Here is a 17,572-nt window from a genome sequence, read left to right on the forward strand (position 1 = left end):
TCACTGGGACATAGATTCTGGAAAGAACATAATATAAAAAAGAGTCTAACCTCTTTTGATATATGAACTTCCTGCTTTTCAGGAGCTGAGATATGTTTCTCAGGAGGAACATAGACTGTTTTAACTTCTTTAGTGACAACATGACGTTCTGCTGGGGCCTCAGAAACGTGGTCTGTTACAGTGTGCTCTTTATAACCATATTCCAAAGTTTTCTGCTTTACATAAGCTTCATCTACTTGTTCTGGTTGCCAGGGTGATCGAACACGTGCCTGATCAACTGCTGCAACGACTGTAGCTACAGCTTCAGCCTTTTTCCCAGCTTGAGTCTACAAACAACATCAGCAGAATTTGTACACGTATTCATAATTATATTGAAAACTTGCATATATGACAAATAGTTATAATGCTCAGTATATTCCAAAGAGAGGGTGTATGATTGTGTAAAAGTAATGACGAAAAGATCAAAAGTATGCACCTGTAAATACCCTTAAGAATCAGTAGATTCAAAACCATATATGTTCTCTAAGTGCTATCTCTGCACATTCAGAATATATCTATGCTTCTGTGTTTTATACATATCAATATTTGTCTGCAAGCCCAATTTTAATACTTTACAGTCACACTTGTGTCCACTCTTCTAAGAGTATACAGGTATGTAAACATGCACATAGTTTTAAAGTATGCTCATCAGCTCCATATAACTCTTGCAAATGTAAAAAATGCATCTAGCATCTGATGTAAATGTATTTACTGAGAAGCAGACCCATAAAAATTTTTACAGCAGGTATATCTCTTAATTCAGTGCTGATCTATTTTAAAGGATTTTTCAGAAGAAGGGAGACTGAGATGTCTGATAATTTGGAAATAATGCTTTTGTATCAGGACTTCTGTTTGTTTCTAATAACTCATAAATACTATCAGCTTCTGTGTTATCGGGTCCAAACTTCTGCCCAGTCAGCCAACAGTAGATAATAGGGTGACTCTTACTAGTGTTTACTATTACTGTCATAACTGATGTGGATGTAGCAACAGAGCATATGATATGTATGCCTTGTAAATGGGAAAAAAACCCCTAATAGATCATTTCATATTGATTTTAAAATCATTATCAGCTTAAACTAAAATTACTTAGGTGAGGCCAAAATGTGATCATTTATAGAGATTTTGTTTTCTTATTAAAGTATTGTTTAGGTAACAGGGACCTCTTACTCAGTATCACTGTCAATTTCAAAGTAATTTTTTATACTGACTTGAATTTGGCCCTAAATTTACATCATCTAACAAGGGACTCAAATTGCTTAGCAGTCTGACTCCTCTGAGTGAGTTTTATATGCTTTGCTCATCTGCTTATATTTTATAGAGGTATTTTATGAATGTATTACACTGTAGATTTTAAATAACAGCTGTTGGCAACTATGCTATTCTTCCACACATAAGAGTTCCTGGCTGTATTGTAGATCTTTCCTACTGTGGCAGGCCTATGGGAACAAAGCAGTGCCAACAAGTGTCTGATGGTAATAAGTAACCAGGTGGACAGACCTAAATGGATGTTAAAGTTTGTGTTGAACAAAGAACAATTCAAACCTCAATAAAGAGAAGTTGTTTCAACTGACAACCACACAGTTACAAGGAATCATTGGGTAGAAAAAATATTTCAGACTCAGAAATTTGAACAATAAACATTACTTAAAAGCCATTGATAGAGAGGAGACTGTCACAGAGAAATCAGACTACGGCCTAAAGTGTGACATTTCCTAGCAGGATGGAATATAAACCTCACCTCCTCAGCACTAGAAACTTAATCATACTGACTCTTACTTGACAATCAACCCACTTAATGGGTATGTTTTCAGGAATTCGAGACCATTCTGTTTTACCAAAGTAGTTCTTAAAAGGTGAGGTTTGCAGACAAACCAAATTGTAATCATGTATTGGTTGTCATTTCTTCTCCAGTTCTGGACACTGTGACTGGTGCTTTTGTTTTAGCAATGGTCAATTATTTTTAGAACTAGAGTAGTTTTCTCAGCTTTCTTTTTAATCTGTTTTTTATAGCAGAAATAGAAGCTTCAGTTGCATTCAGTCATGAAAGATACTTGAACAATGAGAAAACATTTTGAAATGGGAACAGGGAAGGAGAATTGAGGGTTAGATCCTTGTGCACTGCACACATCTCTGTGTTATCTGTATACTGATAAGTACTGTTATACCCTCGCACCTATTTAAATAAAAGTAATTATTTAAAAGAAATAAAGTTAAAATGCATTTCAGGAGTCAGTCAGTCCATTCCAAACATCAGTCAGAAGATAATTATAAGCATCCTGTTAATGGAAACAAGAGAAGAAGATCAAGGTGAAATAATTTAGTCTAATTAGCATTAGGTCTCAAAGTTTGTAAGTGGGATTATCTTACAAAAAATGAGCTGGAAATGCAGAGTTAGTTCTTTTTGAGGAAAACATGAAGTTTGTAAAGAAGAAAGGATAAAACCCAAGTATGGTTATAACAGTGCTATTCACCTTTTCATGTGTTATGCTCACTTGTTCTTGTTTGGTGGCAACTCTTTCTTTACTTTTCGATATTATGACCGGTGGTTTAGGTTTATCAGTAGTAATTACTACCTTAGGTACAGAAGGTTTCATATCTTCCTTTCTTATCTATTTTTTATGGTAAAGAAAAACAATAGTAATTGATTATGCCTGTTGTCAAGATTACACAACTTTTTTGGAAAGCAGGATAATGTTTCTAAATGTATATCAAGAAGAGAGAGAGAGAAACGTCTTCAGACTTTGTACTCAAGTTATAGCCCATCTTATATGCTGAGAGAAGTTCATGCAAAGTCATTAATATATTGCATTAATTTTTATGTGAATGAGAGAAGAATCTTTGTACTTCCTAGTTTGTGATAGATCATTATGTTTTGAAGAATCCGTTTGTGCAGAAATTAGTATTATTGACTTAATAGCTATCCCCATCCGTTGAGTGGCTCCACAATATGGTCTAACAGATGTATTCAACCTTCTCACAAATTTGAATTTCATTAAATAAAACTCCACACTACATATCATACCATGAAAAATAACCTTTAAAATTTATATTCAGAAATCTACTTCCATAGATGAATTTGTCATTAAGCATCAGATGAAATTCGGTGTACCGTGGCAATAAAAGCCTTAATGATCAAAGGATCTGTAAGAAGGGCAGCTGCACTCCTCTGCAGACAGAGCTGCTATGAGGTCAGGAGAACTGGACCTGCAGAGATTTTTGTCTGGAATACCTTGTTTAAGTTTTTGTTTAGTAATCTTCTCTTTGTAAAGAAGGACAGCAAAGTTATGTAACAGATTTTGTAAACCAGAGTGTCACAACGAACTAAACATTGTAACATTTATTTACCTGTTCATGAGCAATGTGCACTTGCTCATGTCTGGTAGATATTTCTTCTCTAGCTCTTGTTATTCTTTCTTGTTCTTTGGCTTTGTCTGTGGCAATTATTACTTTGGGTACTGGAGTTTTCTCTGGTTCTTTTCTCACCTGGACATTTACAAATAAAGAACTTTAAATTATATTTTATTTTAAAACATAAGGTATGGAATTTTCAATATATTTGGAAAAGAGCATAGAAATTAGAGGGAGCAAAGATGTCAAACTGCATTTTGAAACCATCTGGTCTGGAAACAATAACAAAAGCACGATGGACTTTTTATAAAACATTTAACATAAAAATAATAAAACATTCCGCAAATGCTTGATACTTAAAGCGGTACTAAAAAAAGATTGGCTCAGAGAAAAACTGTCCTGCATTATAATCACTCTGAGAAAGTGTAGTATATTAAAAATAAGTTTTAGGAAATTCTCAGTTTGAAAAGATTTCAAATGCCAAGTTCAGATTAATGCCCAGGTGGATTTCAGTTTCTCAGTGCTTTAAAGAGAGGTTACATTTTCTTCTTCATGCATTTCTACTATAATGCAAATGTAGCATTCTCTATAAAAGCTGGTCTTCCCTTAAATCACATTTTTCTGATAAAACACCTGCTAAAATAATCTGAATTCAAATCACTCATCAGTGTTTTCAAAACTGATTTCAATGCAGAATGAGTTTTTCCTTCTTTTTTCTGACCCACTGTGCTGCCAACGAACAAAGCAGGTTACAAGTGGTAAGCTTAGAGACAAAATCTGAAACACCCCCCCCATAACAAAATATGAGAGATAGTTTCTACTTATTCTTTAAATGATCAAGAATACTATCTAGTAAATTACCATATAATATATGAAAAAAAAAAAAAGAGGTTTGTCTAGGTTAATGTTTTGCAACTTCATCTATCACATTCTTAGGTATAAATAATGGAAGTGAAATCAAAAAGGAAAGACAGTAATCCAAGATAAGTGACAGGAAAATGATAGCACTGTAAACTGGAAGAGCGAACATGCATAAAAGGAACAAATAATAACAGTTGTCTTGTTCATAGGCTTGTCTTTTGTATGAGATATCAGATTTTTGAACAAGGTTGGGCATAAAAATCAGAGGTAAAATCTCTATTCACCTTTTCAGGAGAGATGTGCCTTTGTTCTTGTGAAGTGACAATTCCTTCTCTAGTTCTTGATATCATAGTTTGTTTTGTGGCTTTATCACTGGTAACTACTACCATTGCCTCCTTTTTCATCTGATTTTTATAGCAACAAACAAAAAAAACCAAAGCCTTAAAATTCATTTTGAAAAATTGATCATCAAAATAAGAGGAGAAGGAAAAACAAGAGAGAAGAGAGGAAAAATACTAAAGGAGAATTATTTTTTTCCTACTGGGGAAATTATAAATGAGATATTAGAGAAAAAAATTCATCATTGTAAGAATAACGTTAGAGAATAAATAAGAAGAAAGAATAGAGGATCACTTTTAGAGAAAGCATCCTTAAACTTAAAAAGAGTAATTAGTTCAATCCTGTTATGATGGAATGCAATTGTGTAAGTGAGCCTGAGCATTCCTTTGCAGTCTAGGTGTTCTAGATGAGTATGCATGCTTTTGCAGTGCACTGGGTCATATTTTGTTAATTCTTCACAGTGAATCATGCCTTGTTTGCATGTTGGATGAAGGGATAAAGGGAAATCATAGAATGTCTGTGCTCTGTTTCTACCTGCTCGTGAACAGGCTGAACGTGGACTGCAGTCATTGCTGTCCTTTTAGCAGTTTGCTCCACAACACCTGGAGCTGGTTCTCTCACCATGGCTTGATCCACAGCAGCAACCACCGTAGCAATAGCTGCTGTTTTTTCACTGTCCTTTCTCACCTATATTAGTCACATCAAAAGACATTTTTTCATGTTTTGCGTACATTCAGAAGAAGCACAAACAAGTACAGAGACAGAATGTTGCAAAGAAGCATTTCCATATCTGCGGCAGAACTCTCTCAACAGCAGATGCACACGTGTTTTTACACACAGCCTCTCAGACTCCATTTAGCAGATCTATCCAGCTGGGGTGAGACCCCACATAAAGCAAACCCAGTGTTTTTTCCAGAAATAGACTTTACCTCTCTAGCACCAGTGACCACCTCGCCAGCAGTAGCACCAGTAACAGTAACTTGCTCTTGGACCCCGTATCTCCCCTCCCATCGTTCTTCAGTCACTTGGGTAGTGCTTGTAGATACTCTTGTTTCCTTCATCTGAGATTCCATGGTTGCAGTATATCCTTCCTGCTTCCAAGGAGGAAGGACATCAGCCCCAGCTGTTGTCACTACATGTGGTTTACGGATTGGAGATGGAGATTTCACTGGTCTAATAGGTGAGGTGGAGATTCTGCCAGCAGGAGAAACTGACCTATTGAAAAAATTAGAGTATTAATATCATTAATCTACTGCCACAGTGTGATAACTGTGTAAACACCTTCAGCCTGAATGTGAACTCACTCCCCATTTAGGATATCTTCAGTAAGGTGTAGTTGGATTTTAAGAAAAGTTTTTGAGAGGTTCTATTTGTAAATTACGCTAACTTGTTTTTAACATTATGCCTAATGTGTGTTTTTGTCATCCTCATAACTGTAACCTATCTTTGTAGTAGCTTAGTTTCCAAAAAGAAATAAGAGCAAGTGGTAAAAGAAATTTCACTCAACCAAATATATTTGAAATATATTTGAAATTGATTTTGCATTTGCTCTATCCTGATTCTCCTAATAGGAATAACATAAAAGGCTCACAGGCTGTAAATACTACATAATACATTCATGGTCCAGTTTCTGTAGAGAGACAAAATAATAATTGTAAACAATCTTTATAAAAATGTCATGTGGCAACCACCTAGCAAAACAACTGGATGTACTCCTGTACTACATCTTATTTCCATGTATCACTCATATATGTATTCATAATCCAGGCAAGTTTATCAGTGCCTGTATTTCTCCCCACACTTACATTTACAAATCTCAGACACAATAATCCACTTGACAAGTGCTAGTTTCTAAATTTTGATATTCCAAAAATTCAATCCTAATCCTAGCAGACAGTTTTAAAGCATTTTCCAAAATTCTTAAACAGATTTTCTAACTTAGAATTTCTTTGAGTGGAATTTTGTGGGCTGTATTTCCAAGAGAACATTAGCAAATAGCAGCAGTAGGGGGCAGCATCATCATACTAATTTTAAGATTTATTTTTTTCTAATGTCTTGTATGCTGAAAAGGGGTCTACTAGCAAGGGAGGATAAACTTCTAGTTCCATATGTACTCTAGATGGCACTATTGAATTCTTTTTTCATGTATGCGGTTTGTTAGTTACTGCTTGTTGCTATCCGTCTGTTTACTCCTGTCCTCGCAAGTTATTCTCATGGGGCAAAATTCACCAGCACAGCCAGCTCTGGCAACTTAAATGGGACTCTTCTGAGCACTCAGCTTGGAGACATTCCTTCCATGATGTTTGTACTTCAGGATACTGAAACTGCAGGACTTTCAAAACTCTTCATTTTACCTGCCCCTCAGCACAGACCTCATGGGGTCTCCCATACCATGAGCCTTGCTCTTCAAATCACTCACTTTTCCTCTCTAGAGCCTCTACGCAGAAGAGCTAAACTTCATTTTTCCATAGCCACATTTAGCTTGCCTACCTTCAAAACATTGTTTCTGTAGTTATTACCAGCACACACAGAACATGAGCCAATTTTTTTAAAATATCCTTTTGTTCTGTTTGCCACTCATCAGTGTCATTGCTCTTTTCTCTGTTCATCTAAAATAATCGAGGGCCAACTGCTCTACTGTTTTCGTTCTTTCATCATGAAATGGAGCTGCAAGTGCTGCTTTGGCTCCATGTAGAGCAGTCAAATGGGATTTTCTACAATAGGGGATAGAAGTCTACATAGGAGGCATGCACTTCTATAGCAGTGGCAAATATAGAACATTACAGCTCGCCATCAAAATAGACCCAGTCAGTAATAGGTCTGTGCATTCTTTCATTATGTACCATGCTCTCATTCTGCAGCATTACTGCTGTACGTGAAAATGACTCCAAAACCAGTATTGCCTGGAAGAATAGTAATTTTACCTTACTGGTGAGGGTGTTGGTGCTCTGACATGTCTTACGGGCGATGGTGATTGTCTAACGGGTGATGGTGATTGCTGTCGTGCCATTTGTGCTTTTGCAGCAGTTGTTGGGGTTGGTGATTTTGATGTAGGTCTAGGAGGCATTCGTGGAGGTGCCTTGTGTGGGAGCTGTTGGGTGGTTGCACCTTCTACAATCATTTCAACGCTTGTAAGTGATCTGGCATCAAAGTGGGCTTCAGTCTTCTACAATGAAAAGCAAGAAAAAGAAAACTAGGGTGAGATACTGTAGAAGTAACCCTCCACACTTTAGCCATACCTGCTTTGTTTTTGAAAATTATACCTTTTCAATTCTGGCTTGTCTTGTTTGTGAAATCTGAGCAGTCGAAACAATTGTCTTCGTCTTTTTAGCAGGAACGGCTTCTTCCTCGCCTTTTGAAAGAGAAAACGTGGTCAAAAGAATTGGATATGGCAACAATCATATATCAACAGTTGGAGAAAAAAGTGAATGGTCAACTTCAATTATATAAAAATCTGTATACACAACTGAAAAATAATAATAAATAAAAAAAATAATAAAAATAAATAAAAATGAGCAACCATCTGTTTTGCCTTCAATATCTACAGACGGGTAATTGTGAAAACAGTTGAAGCAATATTACTGCATTACCAAGTCATTAGAAAAAAATTCAAAGCAAAATAAAATACATTCATTGTAGATTCTTCATATCAGTCCTGGATCTAAAATGATTACAGCATCTCTAAGCCTGACTGAGGTGAAACTCAAGCAAGACTGCTCTGGGTAGCATGATTCCCTGCTAAAATTCTCTGTCTTCATCCTTACCAGCCTCATTTGCAAGACCATGTACAGTTATGCAGTCTAATGTATCTATTCTGTCAAAGCCAGCTTACAAATAAAACTTTGAGAGATTTACAGACCAAAATGAGAACAACTCAAGGTATCCCATACTTCTTTCCATCAATTATATCCTCCACTTAAAGAAGACCCATTCTGGAGAAAAAGTCCTTTTAATTCTCAGACAAAAATCTTACGCAATTTTCATCAAAGATATTGTTTTTTTCACAGCAAGTTAATAACTCTTGAGAAAGAAGTAATAAATTAACTTGTTGATATAACTGGAATGAAGTGGGGCATATTGCACCACTACAATTAATGCTCTGATTTTCATGGCCTGCAACTTTAGCTCTATTACCTTGAATTAGCAATTCAGCTGTTGAAGTAGCACGTCCCACATTATTTGTGGCGTTTACAGAATAGGTGCCGGAGTCTTCAGGATATGCTTCTGCAATTATTAAGCTGTAAAGGTCTCCTTCTTGTACAATTTTAAAATCGGGGGAACTTTTGATTTCTACTCCATCCCGATAGAACTTCACCACAGGTGTAGGGATTCCAGTCACTCTCACGTCAAGTCGAACTTGACTTCCTTGTCTTGCAGTCATGCTCTGTAGTCGTTGTGAGAAGTTTGGTGGCGCTGTTCCAGCTGCATTTTTATTGAAGAAGTAAATAGAAAAACAATGGTATCTGTTAAAAAGAACTGCAAATAACTAGAAACTTTCATTACTAGAAGTGCATGAGGTCTATTTCTTCTTCACATGCTACTGATAGTACCTTCTGAAATATTCAAAACATTAGGAGTTGATATGCCAAAATGCAAACACCCTTAGCTTTATTCAAGAATTTAAAATTTCTGATATTTCTGATTATACCTATGATTGCAAATGTTTCTAGAATTACAGATACAGTATTTGTAACCATAGGCATTAAGCATAGTCTCTCGGTATGGCCCTTTATGTGGCTTATTCTGTTAAATATAATTGATACCATTAGATATCATTAATGGCTCCATCCTGCAGAACTTTATCCTTTCTTTTACAAGCAATTTCAATGCAGCCAGTAGGACAGACCACAGGAGCAGAGGTATAAGGACTGAGCCAGAAGCTTGTAATTATGAATAAGGGTTTGTGAGATCAAGATCAAACTTTATACAGTTAAAATGTAAAGGACACTGTTAGATGTTACTGGTGAGAACACATGCTGAATCCTAGACTGCTTTAGGAAAAGGAATGAGGTTTGCCATTTTTTTGGTGATCACGTACTTAAAATTGGAACTGTTTGATTATGTGTTACTCTTCTATCTCTCACACTGCTAGCAGGCAGAGGTGCCTTTCTTTAGCTGCTTTGTACCTGTCACAAGTAGTTCAGCAGTACTAGTCGCTTGCCCAGATCCATTGGTGGCTTGGACAGTGTATCTTCCGCTGTTGGCTTCTGTCACGGCGGGGATCACCAGTTTAGCGCGGCCATCACTAAACGAGATCTGCACACCGGGCAGGGTTGCAGCAGAGAGAACCTGGCCATCCCGATACCAGTTCACCTCAGGAACTGGGAAACCTACAGAGAAATGGGGATAAATGGAGGTTAAGACATTATGAAATGCCAGATATAAAAAATTACCAGAACACACACTCAGGTGTGCACAGTTACAGTGGAGCATAATGCCATAGGCATGGCTATATGTTCAGTGGCAAAGGAATTTCTTTTTAGAAAGGTCTCTAAAATGCACAGAGCAATAGGACAGCTGCACTGGCTCCTGTATTTAGGAAATCACTTGAATAATGAGAGGACTGTAGTGTTTGGCAATCCTATTAAGAAATAGATGTTCATTAAAATCATGAGGGGGATGATTTAATTCATGTGCAGTATTTTTAAAACTTATTTTCTAGTATGTAAGTAGGATTTGTTATTGCTAGAATATTTATCCAGTCCAATAGTCTGGAGATAATGTAAAGATCAGTACTTCCAACCAAATGAAGCATTTGTTCTAACACTACCATGGTTTTAGAAAATGAAGTGACAGAAAAAGTGACTGCTGTAGACATTAAAATCAAATGCTAGCAAAGTTTTGGGGGTTTTAATTTCTCTTTCTGGAACTTTTTGAGTTTGATCAACAGCAGTCATCTGGAATCAACTTGTTGTTCAAATACATAATTCTTTTGTTGCCAGGGTCATGAACAAGAGTCTTCTGGTCAGAAAAATTTCACTTGTACCTACAGCTAATTTTTGGATTCAAATGGTGATTTTAGATTCCCTGTAGAAATTCTCTTCCCAGTGTTCTACTCAGCCAAATTTATTGAGCAACTTAAATCCATTTGATGAACAAGTAAACTTCTTATATGAGCCACATTCTCACATAAGGAGAACACGTAATTTAAGGAGATGGTTCCAGCTCAAAATCTTTTTCATAGTCCTAGAACATAAATTCTTAGAAATTAAAATCCCTGCAAATTCACTTCATGTACATATCCACTCAACCCAAATCATCAGTTGTGCTGCACAGGGGCTCAGGACTGAGATCTGAGACTGCATTTACAGATGAATTAATTTTCCCAGTTCTAATCTCTGTGGTTTGGAAAACCCCAGGTGCACAGAATTCTGCTTCCTTTCTAGGGTATCCTGCCTATAAACCAAATAAATTATTAAGGATTTTAATGTACCAGGAAAATGATGGTGTGAGACTAAAGTGAAAGAGAAGCTGTGATATGTAGATTGAAGCTTTTACTGGTTGACTGCAGTCCCATCAGACTTGGTTAGGAAAGCTTAAAATCTTACTCACAGTAAAGCACTGGTATTAAGAGAACTGTAAAACAGAAACTCGCACACACAGAATGTGGACAGTTTTAGGGAGGATGAGAAATCAAAAGGGTAAAAGAACATTTAAGCATTGGAACTTTCACAGATGGAAGTTATCAAAGAGTCCTGATGGGATAGTGTAATTCAGTTTTGTGATATTGGTGTAGGGCAACTTAGGCATTATCATCATAAACATAGAGTATATAGCAGACCCCAGTGATTTCATTCAGAGCTATGTGTCCTCAATATTTGTGAAAATTAGTTTAAAATTGTTTTAAGCAAGGAAACCTCCCAGAAACATGTCCTCAATAGTGAATTTCTTGAAACATTGTCAAAAGTTCTATTTTCTTGTGGTGGTATTATATGATGATTAGAAAACATGGGAGTTTCTGTGGCAGGTTGAAAAAGGTCTGCATTTTCAAAATGGAGTCTGTTTTGATGTCTCAAACTGCTATGTACAAGGGATCCAAAGCTAGAAGCCATTTTAGAAATCTGAGCCCAAGTTTATATCAAAAATTCGAGTCCATAAATTTACTAGCACTCCCATGTCCCAGAGCTAGGTAAGATCTAACTCAGAATAAAGATATATGTGCCTGGTCTGTATGGAGTAGGGGTTTACTTCTACATGTCCCAAATGACACTATGATTTAGCTATTAAAATTAGGACAATCTCTTTTCATTTTAAAACTGTCCTTGAGGTTTTTTGAACTTTAATGCCAAAAAGAAGAAAATTGACCTGACATGCCTCAGATTCACCTCTTCAGTAATTGAATTCAATAAGATTCTCCTCACAATGATGTGAGAGGAACTGCCAGCTTGTGTATGATCTGTGTGCTGCTTTCAGAAGTGAGCACTATTTAAGGGCTGTCTTGCACTGGGTAATACCTTTAAATATCAGTTCAATAAAGGGTACAGCTCAGTTCTTTATGAAAAAAATCAAACTTGATCAGCACTGTGGAGACATGAGCATTGGCACAGTTCTAATGCCAGCAACACTTCTGACTTTCTTGTCTCATGACTCCTCAGTCACTGGTGACCCAGTAGGACTCCCCCTGTGACGATGTCGTGGCTGCTCTGGCATTCGCTGCTTTTAATAACAGGGTTTGTGTGTTCTGTGCTTTCTGTTACATGCTGGGTATACTCATCTGATATCAACCCTATGTAATGTGACACTTAATTCACAGTCTAATACAACAGCACAATTAATTTGTTCTAGTTTACACACAGCAAAATTGCATCTCAGGTGGTTGCTAAGCTCTTCTTGATACCCTTAGATTAACTGAGCTCTTCACATTTGAACTGTAGCTCTGTATTAATAGTTGAATTATATAAAAGAGCAGTGTTATTAGAGATAGAGAAAAATTCTGAATTTCAAATGGACAATAATTCATGGCAGATAGAAAGGGCAAACATTACAGCAGGATAAAGCTGTGTAGTCCTTTATTTATGCAATTTGTTACAGTAAAAACCTATCCTGTTTTTTATGCTGTAGAAAAACTAAATGCCAAGCCACTGTCAGATCTTTCAAGCTTGCTGGATGTTTGTAGGGCAGGAAAGAGATACCAGAATCTCACAGTGTGAAAAAAAACCCAACAAGAGGTTGACTCACAAGATATTTGAGACTAACATACAAATATGGCATATGCTATTAGAAAAACTGCTGCGTCTTCACTTAGTAAGAAATCAAGTTCCTCTCACAAGTACTCCATAATATCACACAAATGAAATTAGCCAAAATCACACATTGAATAATAATATTAGCGTCCTAACTTTTTCTGATGATATATTTAAGTATTCATAATAATAATAAGTATTGCAAACATCAGTGGAAAAAAATTTCACAGAAAATTTACAGTGCAGAAGAAAGAAGAGAAAATCAGGGCAATTAACTGAAGAGTAAGGGCCAAATAATAGAATATGGCATGAAAAAATGTCATGGATGCAAACTGCAGGACATGTTCAAACACCTTGGGTGAGCCCGTGTTATGCAAAGGGAGGAAGGGATGAAATACATGGACCACAGATGTCAGAGATCTTTACAGTTGCACAGATCATGTGTTTGCACCTGTCACAGAGAATCTGAGAAGTGCTTTATGGTATGTGGACCATCACATTGCTAATGCCTGTAAGACAATATAATTCCACCAGCAGGAACATATGCCATTTCCCCTTAGTCACTGCTGAGGTTAGAGATACTCTTAGAACAGGGTGTTGGGTCTCTGGTAACATTATCTCAGGGGTTTGCATGGTGTTTTTCACAAGATAGGGTGTTTGTAGACTGGAGAAATCAAGCATCCTTTAAATTGCTTGGCATCTTTAAATTGCATAGCCAACATAAATTGTATTAATCCAGCCTGATGTTACCATCAGGATCACCAGATACATCTATTATTTAGCATACTAGGGTTTTCTACCCTCTTCAGTGGCCAGGTGGGCCTACATTTTGTGCTTTTAATCCCTCTCCTAGAACTCTGGAATTATTAAATTTAAGGGCACAGAAATACATCTTAGCTAGAGTAAAGCTTAGCAAAAGGTCTTGGAAGAGCTAGCATAAACCCTGCTTTTTGCACCCTGACTTTTAATTCTGTCCAGTCATCATCCAAATGGGATTATTCTTTCTGCAGGCACATGAAGTTCCCTCATGAGCACAGTGTGTATTTTTACATATATACATTTAAAGGTATTTCACTCCAGTTTTGATGGTTCTAACATACATGAGAGTCAGACACCAGGGGCATGGCAGGACAATTGGCTACTGCTTGGACAGCCGTGTAAGTTTATACAGTATGTTTGTGGATATTTGACAGCACCTCACAGTGCTGATCAGCACTGCGTGATATGGATATATATGCATGTTTCAGAACTCATTTTACCCATTCATATCAGATTATGATCTATGAAAAGTGTCATCATTTTTCATTAGAAAAGAAATGAGTGATAAACAATAGCAAATCTTGGAAGAGTGAATCAAAATCTTACCACTAATATGAGCCTCAAAGGTTGCGGCACTACCCTCCAGTGCCACAACACTTTGTAATGGCTGTGTAAATGTTGGTGCTTTTGTCGTCATCTTTACAGGCACTCTGCAAGCAAAAAAAGCCCATAATTAGTTATCAATGGTGGAAATGTTATTATATGCACACACTTCTTGCAAGATTTTAAGAATACTTGTAGTTATTCTCTGAAAGATCTACTCTTCTCAGTTTTAAATCGGAATGACCTGGCAAAATGTAAAGATTGTGGGTTTTGACAAAGTTGTAAAGCAAATTACTCTTGGAGCATGCTTGGCTGAGTTGGATGGGAAACCTTTATATTTAGCAGAGCTGTGCTTTGGCATTGCAAGTATGCAGCAGGAGACAAAATTCTGCTTGACTCACTGTGTGACCTTCCACAGGTCATTTGGCCTGCCTCTCTTTATCTATTAACTTTTTTATCTTATGAGAAAGTAATTTCCTTGTATAATTTTTTAAAATATTTTGCTGGTGCAAAATATTTGCATTCTGCAATGAGAAGACAACTCATAACTAAGACACTAAGTTGCAATTTAAAAAAACGTGAAGGTCTGCAATGTATTTAGCTTAATGATTAACCAAATGCCAAGAGACTGTTTTAAAAGCACCCTGTAAGTAGTGAATAATTTCACTTTACAGAAGCATATTGGTATTAAAGATGCAAATAAAATTCCCCTCTTTCTTAGAGAGTATCTCAGTGGAATTTTGAATATGGGAAGCCAGCCACCTTCGAAATGTGAGCTAGGATATAAGGTAGCCACTGATGATGGCTTGAACAACTGCAAAGCCATGTGAAATCTGAAAGAAAGTTTGCTTTCTCTTGCTATGCCACAAGATCCTACTTTGAAATAACGTACTGCCACTAGAAAAGCTTGTGTGTCGATATTTTATATTTGCATGACCTATTTATTTACTGATGTTGAACTGTGCAGTTTTTAAAAATGTAGCTAGCATCTTCTCAATATTACCATACATCCATTAAAGTTACCTTTTTTCCTCATTAAAAAATTCCACTGAGAGCATATCAGGTCTCAAAACAAAAGCCCCACAATTTTTCAAGCCAATCTTACTCACATATTTACTTCCATTTACTTTAGCTTTTGTGCCTGATTTTGCAACAGTCCCAAGCTTCAATTAAAAATGAGAAAGTGAAGTTTCTTTCACTATGAATCAAGTTTATTCTACCTCTCACAGGGGTGAAAATTCTTCATTACGTGAGTTCCTTCATAGAAATCAGGGCCTGAGGCATACATGCAATAGGTGCATAAGAGCAGAACTGGATATTGTATTGGGATTTTCAGGTCCAGTTACAACTATGTTTTGGACCTCAGCTAAAAAAAATGGAAATAATTTTACCATACAATTAAACATTATGACAGCTTGTACATATATGTAATTTGCAGGATAGATCAGAAATAATTTAATTAAATAGAACTGTCCTTGACTTCCCACAAAGTCTCTATATTCCATTGTCCAAGCAAATTCTGGTGATGAACATCTGATCTTATAAGGCTTCTTGTATAATTAGAATTGAAAGTATGCATCTAAAATGTCATGTTCCAGAAATAACCTTCACAGCCATGAATGACAGCAGACAAGTGTTCCAGAGCTGCCATGTAACTGATACCTTAGCAGTTGTTTCCCTTAAAAAGTCATCAACGCTTAGCTGATACCATATGCATTTTATCAGAGCTATTCTTGGAGCTTCTCAGTTTATCTCGCAGTAGCGTAACCTTGAACACTCCCAACAGAAAGGAGTTTTTAAGTTAAGCACATGTTTCCATGCACTTTTAAAATCTTAATTTATGTAGTCTTTAGCAATAAAATACACTGGAAAAAACCTTTTTGCTGAGAGTTATCAACGCTTACTCCAGAAATTAAGGATATAATCTTGACAGAGGATTTAAGTGTTTCACGTCTATACTCTGAAATCTATACCCCCCCTGTGAGCAAATTTATAAAAAATAGATTGTAACAGGATTATTAATGACTGATAAAGCCCTTATTACACCAGCAGAAACATGCTACTAACCTGATCTCTCAAAGTGCCTGCAAGAGTGGGCTAAGCCCAACGAAATCTTCTTGAACGACGTCCTTATCCAGAGTAAGATTTTTTAGACAATCCCAGCATGAGAATTGTAGAGCCTCTAATCATAAAAACAAAACTACACAGTCTTGACAGTGTAGTTTTGTTTTTTTGCAATCCCTACACCCGAGGCGAGGCGGGGAATGCACGACTGCTCAGAAGTGCTAACATAGTTGTTTCGCTTTATATACCCCAGCTCTGCTGACAGGTCTGCCTCATCATGTCAGTGCCAGTTCTGATTGGTTTCCTGAAAGAAAGTATCTTGTGAGAGGGGATTCACTCTCTGTAACCATACACCCCTCTTGGTTTTGATTGACAAGGCTAACTTTGGAGGCACAAAAGGGATTCACTGAGGAAACCTCAGCTGTTCCAAAGCTTTTGGTTTATAATTCAATTTAGTTTATGAAGTGCAGTTTACAAGCCATTGCAAATTTCCTAAGTCATAATCACAAGACAAAGAGAACAATAAAGAAGCATTTTAGCAGGGCAAATGGACAAGTCAGAAGTCATCATATCAGTGAGACTCAGTCTTACTTTCTTTCATTATAAAACATCCAAGAAGCCACACCAAATGCATGTGTCAATCACTAGACTAAATAAGTAAGCTGAGCTCAGACAAGTGGCTGCACACTATTAGAATACACTGTTTAAACTTTTTATTTTGCATAACTTTGAATTCTAAAATTGTGTTAGGTAATACATAGATTTGGTGCTCTAGGGTTGTTTTTGTTTCTTTCACAATTTTTCTGTTGGATGTTCCAAGCAGTTAAGCTTAACAAACAGTAGCATACAATGTGCAGAAACACAAATTTTGTGAAATTAATTTGACACAGACAAATACTGTCATTTAAAAAAAAGATTTTAAGTCTAACTGCTTTTTTCTACACCTGTGTAGGCCTTGTGCAGACCTCAGACCATGGAACAGCATATTGGTTTGTGAACTTCCATTAGCCCAGCTTTGTCACTACACAGCTAACTGTGCTATTAGAGTTGCTGCTGGAACAGACATCAGAGTTAGAAGACTACTCTTGTTTATGGCTGGAATGGGAGGTGTTTTACCACATTACCTCGTCTGCCTGTTCCTATTCCTGCCTATCTAGCAAACTCTTTAAGCACATAACTGGCTCATAAGAAGACTTACTTAAAATTATTTGCTTAAAATCAAGCATGTGCTTAGCTGCTTTGGTAAATGGAGAACTTCAGTCTGAGGTTACCAAGTTCCACATCGAAAAGGACCTCCCTGAGAATGCTGAGATAAGTAAAGACAGATTGGAGTTCTGTACTATCAGCTGCACTTGTGTTTGAAAACAACCTGA

General features: G+C 36.7%; 1 protein-coding gene across 8 annotated transcripts in view; it reads right to left on the minus strand.

Annotated features, from left to right (window-relative positions):
- TTN (titin) overlaps nt 1–16,413 on the minus strand; it is a 244,913-nt gene extending 228,500 nt beyond the window's left edge. For all 8 annotated transcript variants that reach the window (XM_039554641.1, XM_039554643.1, XM_039554642.1 and 5 more), the window contains exons 1-12: nt 16,203–16,413; nt 14,139–14,242; nt 9,717–9,920; nt 8,725–9,012; nt 7,854–7,942; nt 7,515–7,756; nt 5,520–5,805; nt 5,125–5,277; nt 4,536–4,655; nt 3,388–3,525; nt 2,514–2,651; nt 51–326 (exon numbers count right to left, since the gene is read on the minus strand). In XM_039554641.1, the coding sequence (XP_039410575.1) occupies nt 51–326; nt 2,514–2,651; nt 3,388–3,525; nt 4,536–4,655; nt 5,125–5,277; nt 5,520–5,805; nt 7,515–7,756; nt 7,854–7,942; nt 8,725–9,012; nt 9,717–9,920; nt 14,139–14,229 (2,025 nt within the window). In that variant the 5' untranslated portion in view covers nt 14,230–14,242; nt 16,203–16,413. The remainder of the gene's footprint in view (nt 1–50; nt 327–2,513; nt 2,652–3,387; nt 3,526–4,535; nt 4,656–5,124; nt 5,278–5,519; nt 5,806–7,514; nt 7,757–7,853; nt 7,943–8,724; nt 9,013–9,716; nt 9,921–14,138; nt 14,243–16,202) is intronic.
- Nucleotides 16,414–17,572: the final 1,159 nt, after the last annotated feature.

Source organism: Corvus cornix, chromosome 7 (genome assembly GCF_000738735.6).
Source record: "Corvus cornix cornix isolate S_Up_H32 chromosome 7, ASM73873v5, whole genome shotgun sequence".
Classification (NCBI taxonomy): domain Eukaryota; kingdom Metazoa; phylum Chordata; class Aves; order Passeriformes; family Corvidae; genus Corvus; species Corvus cornix.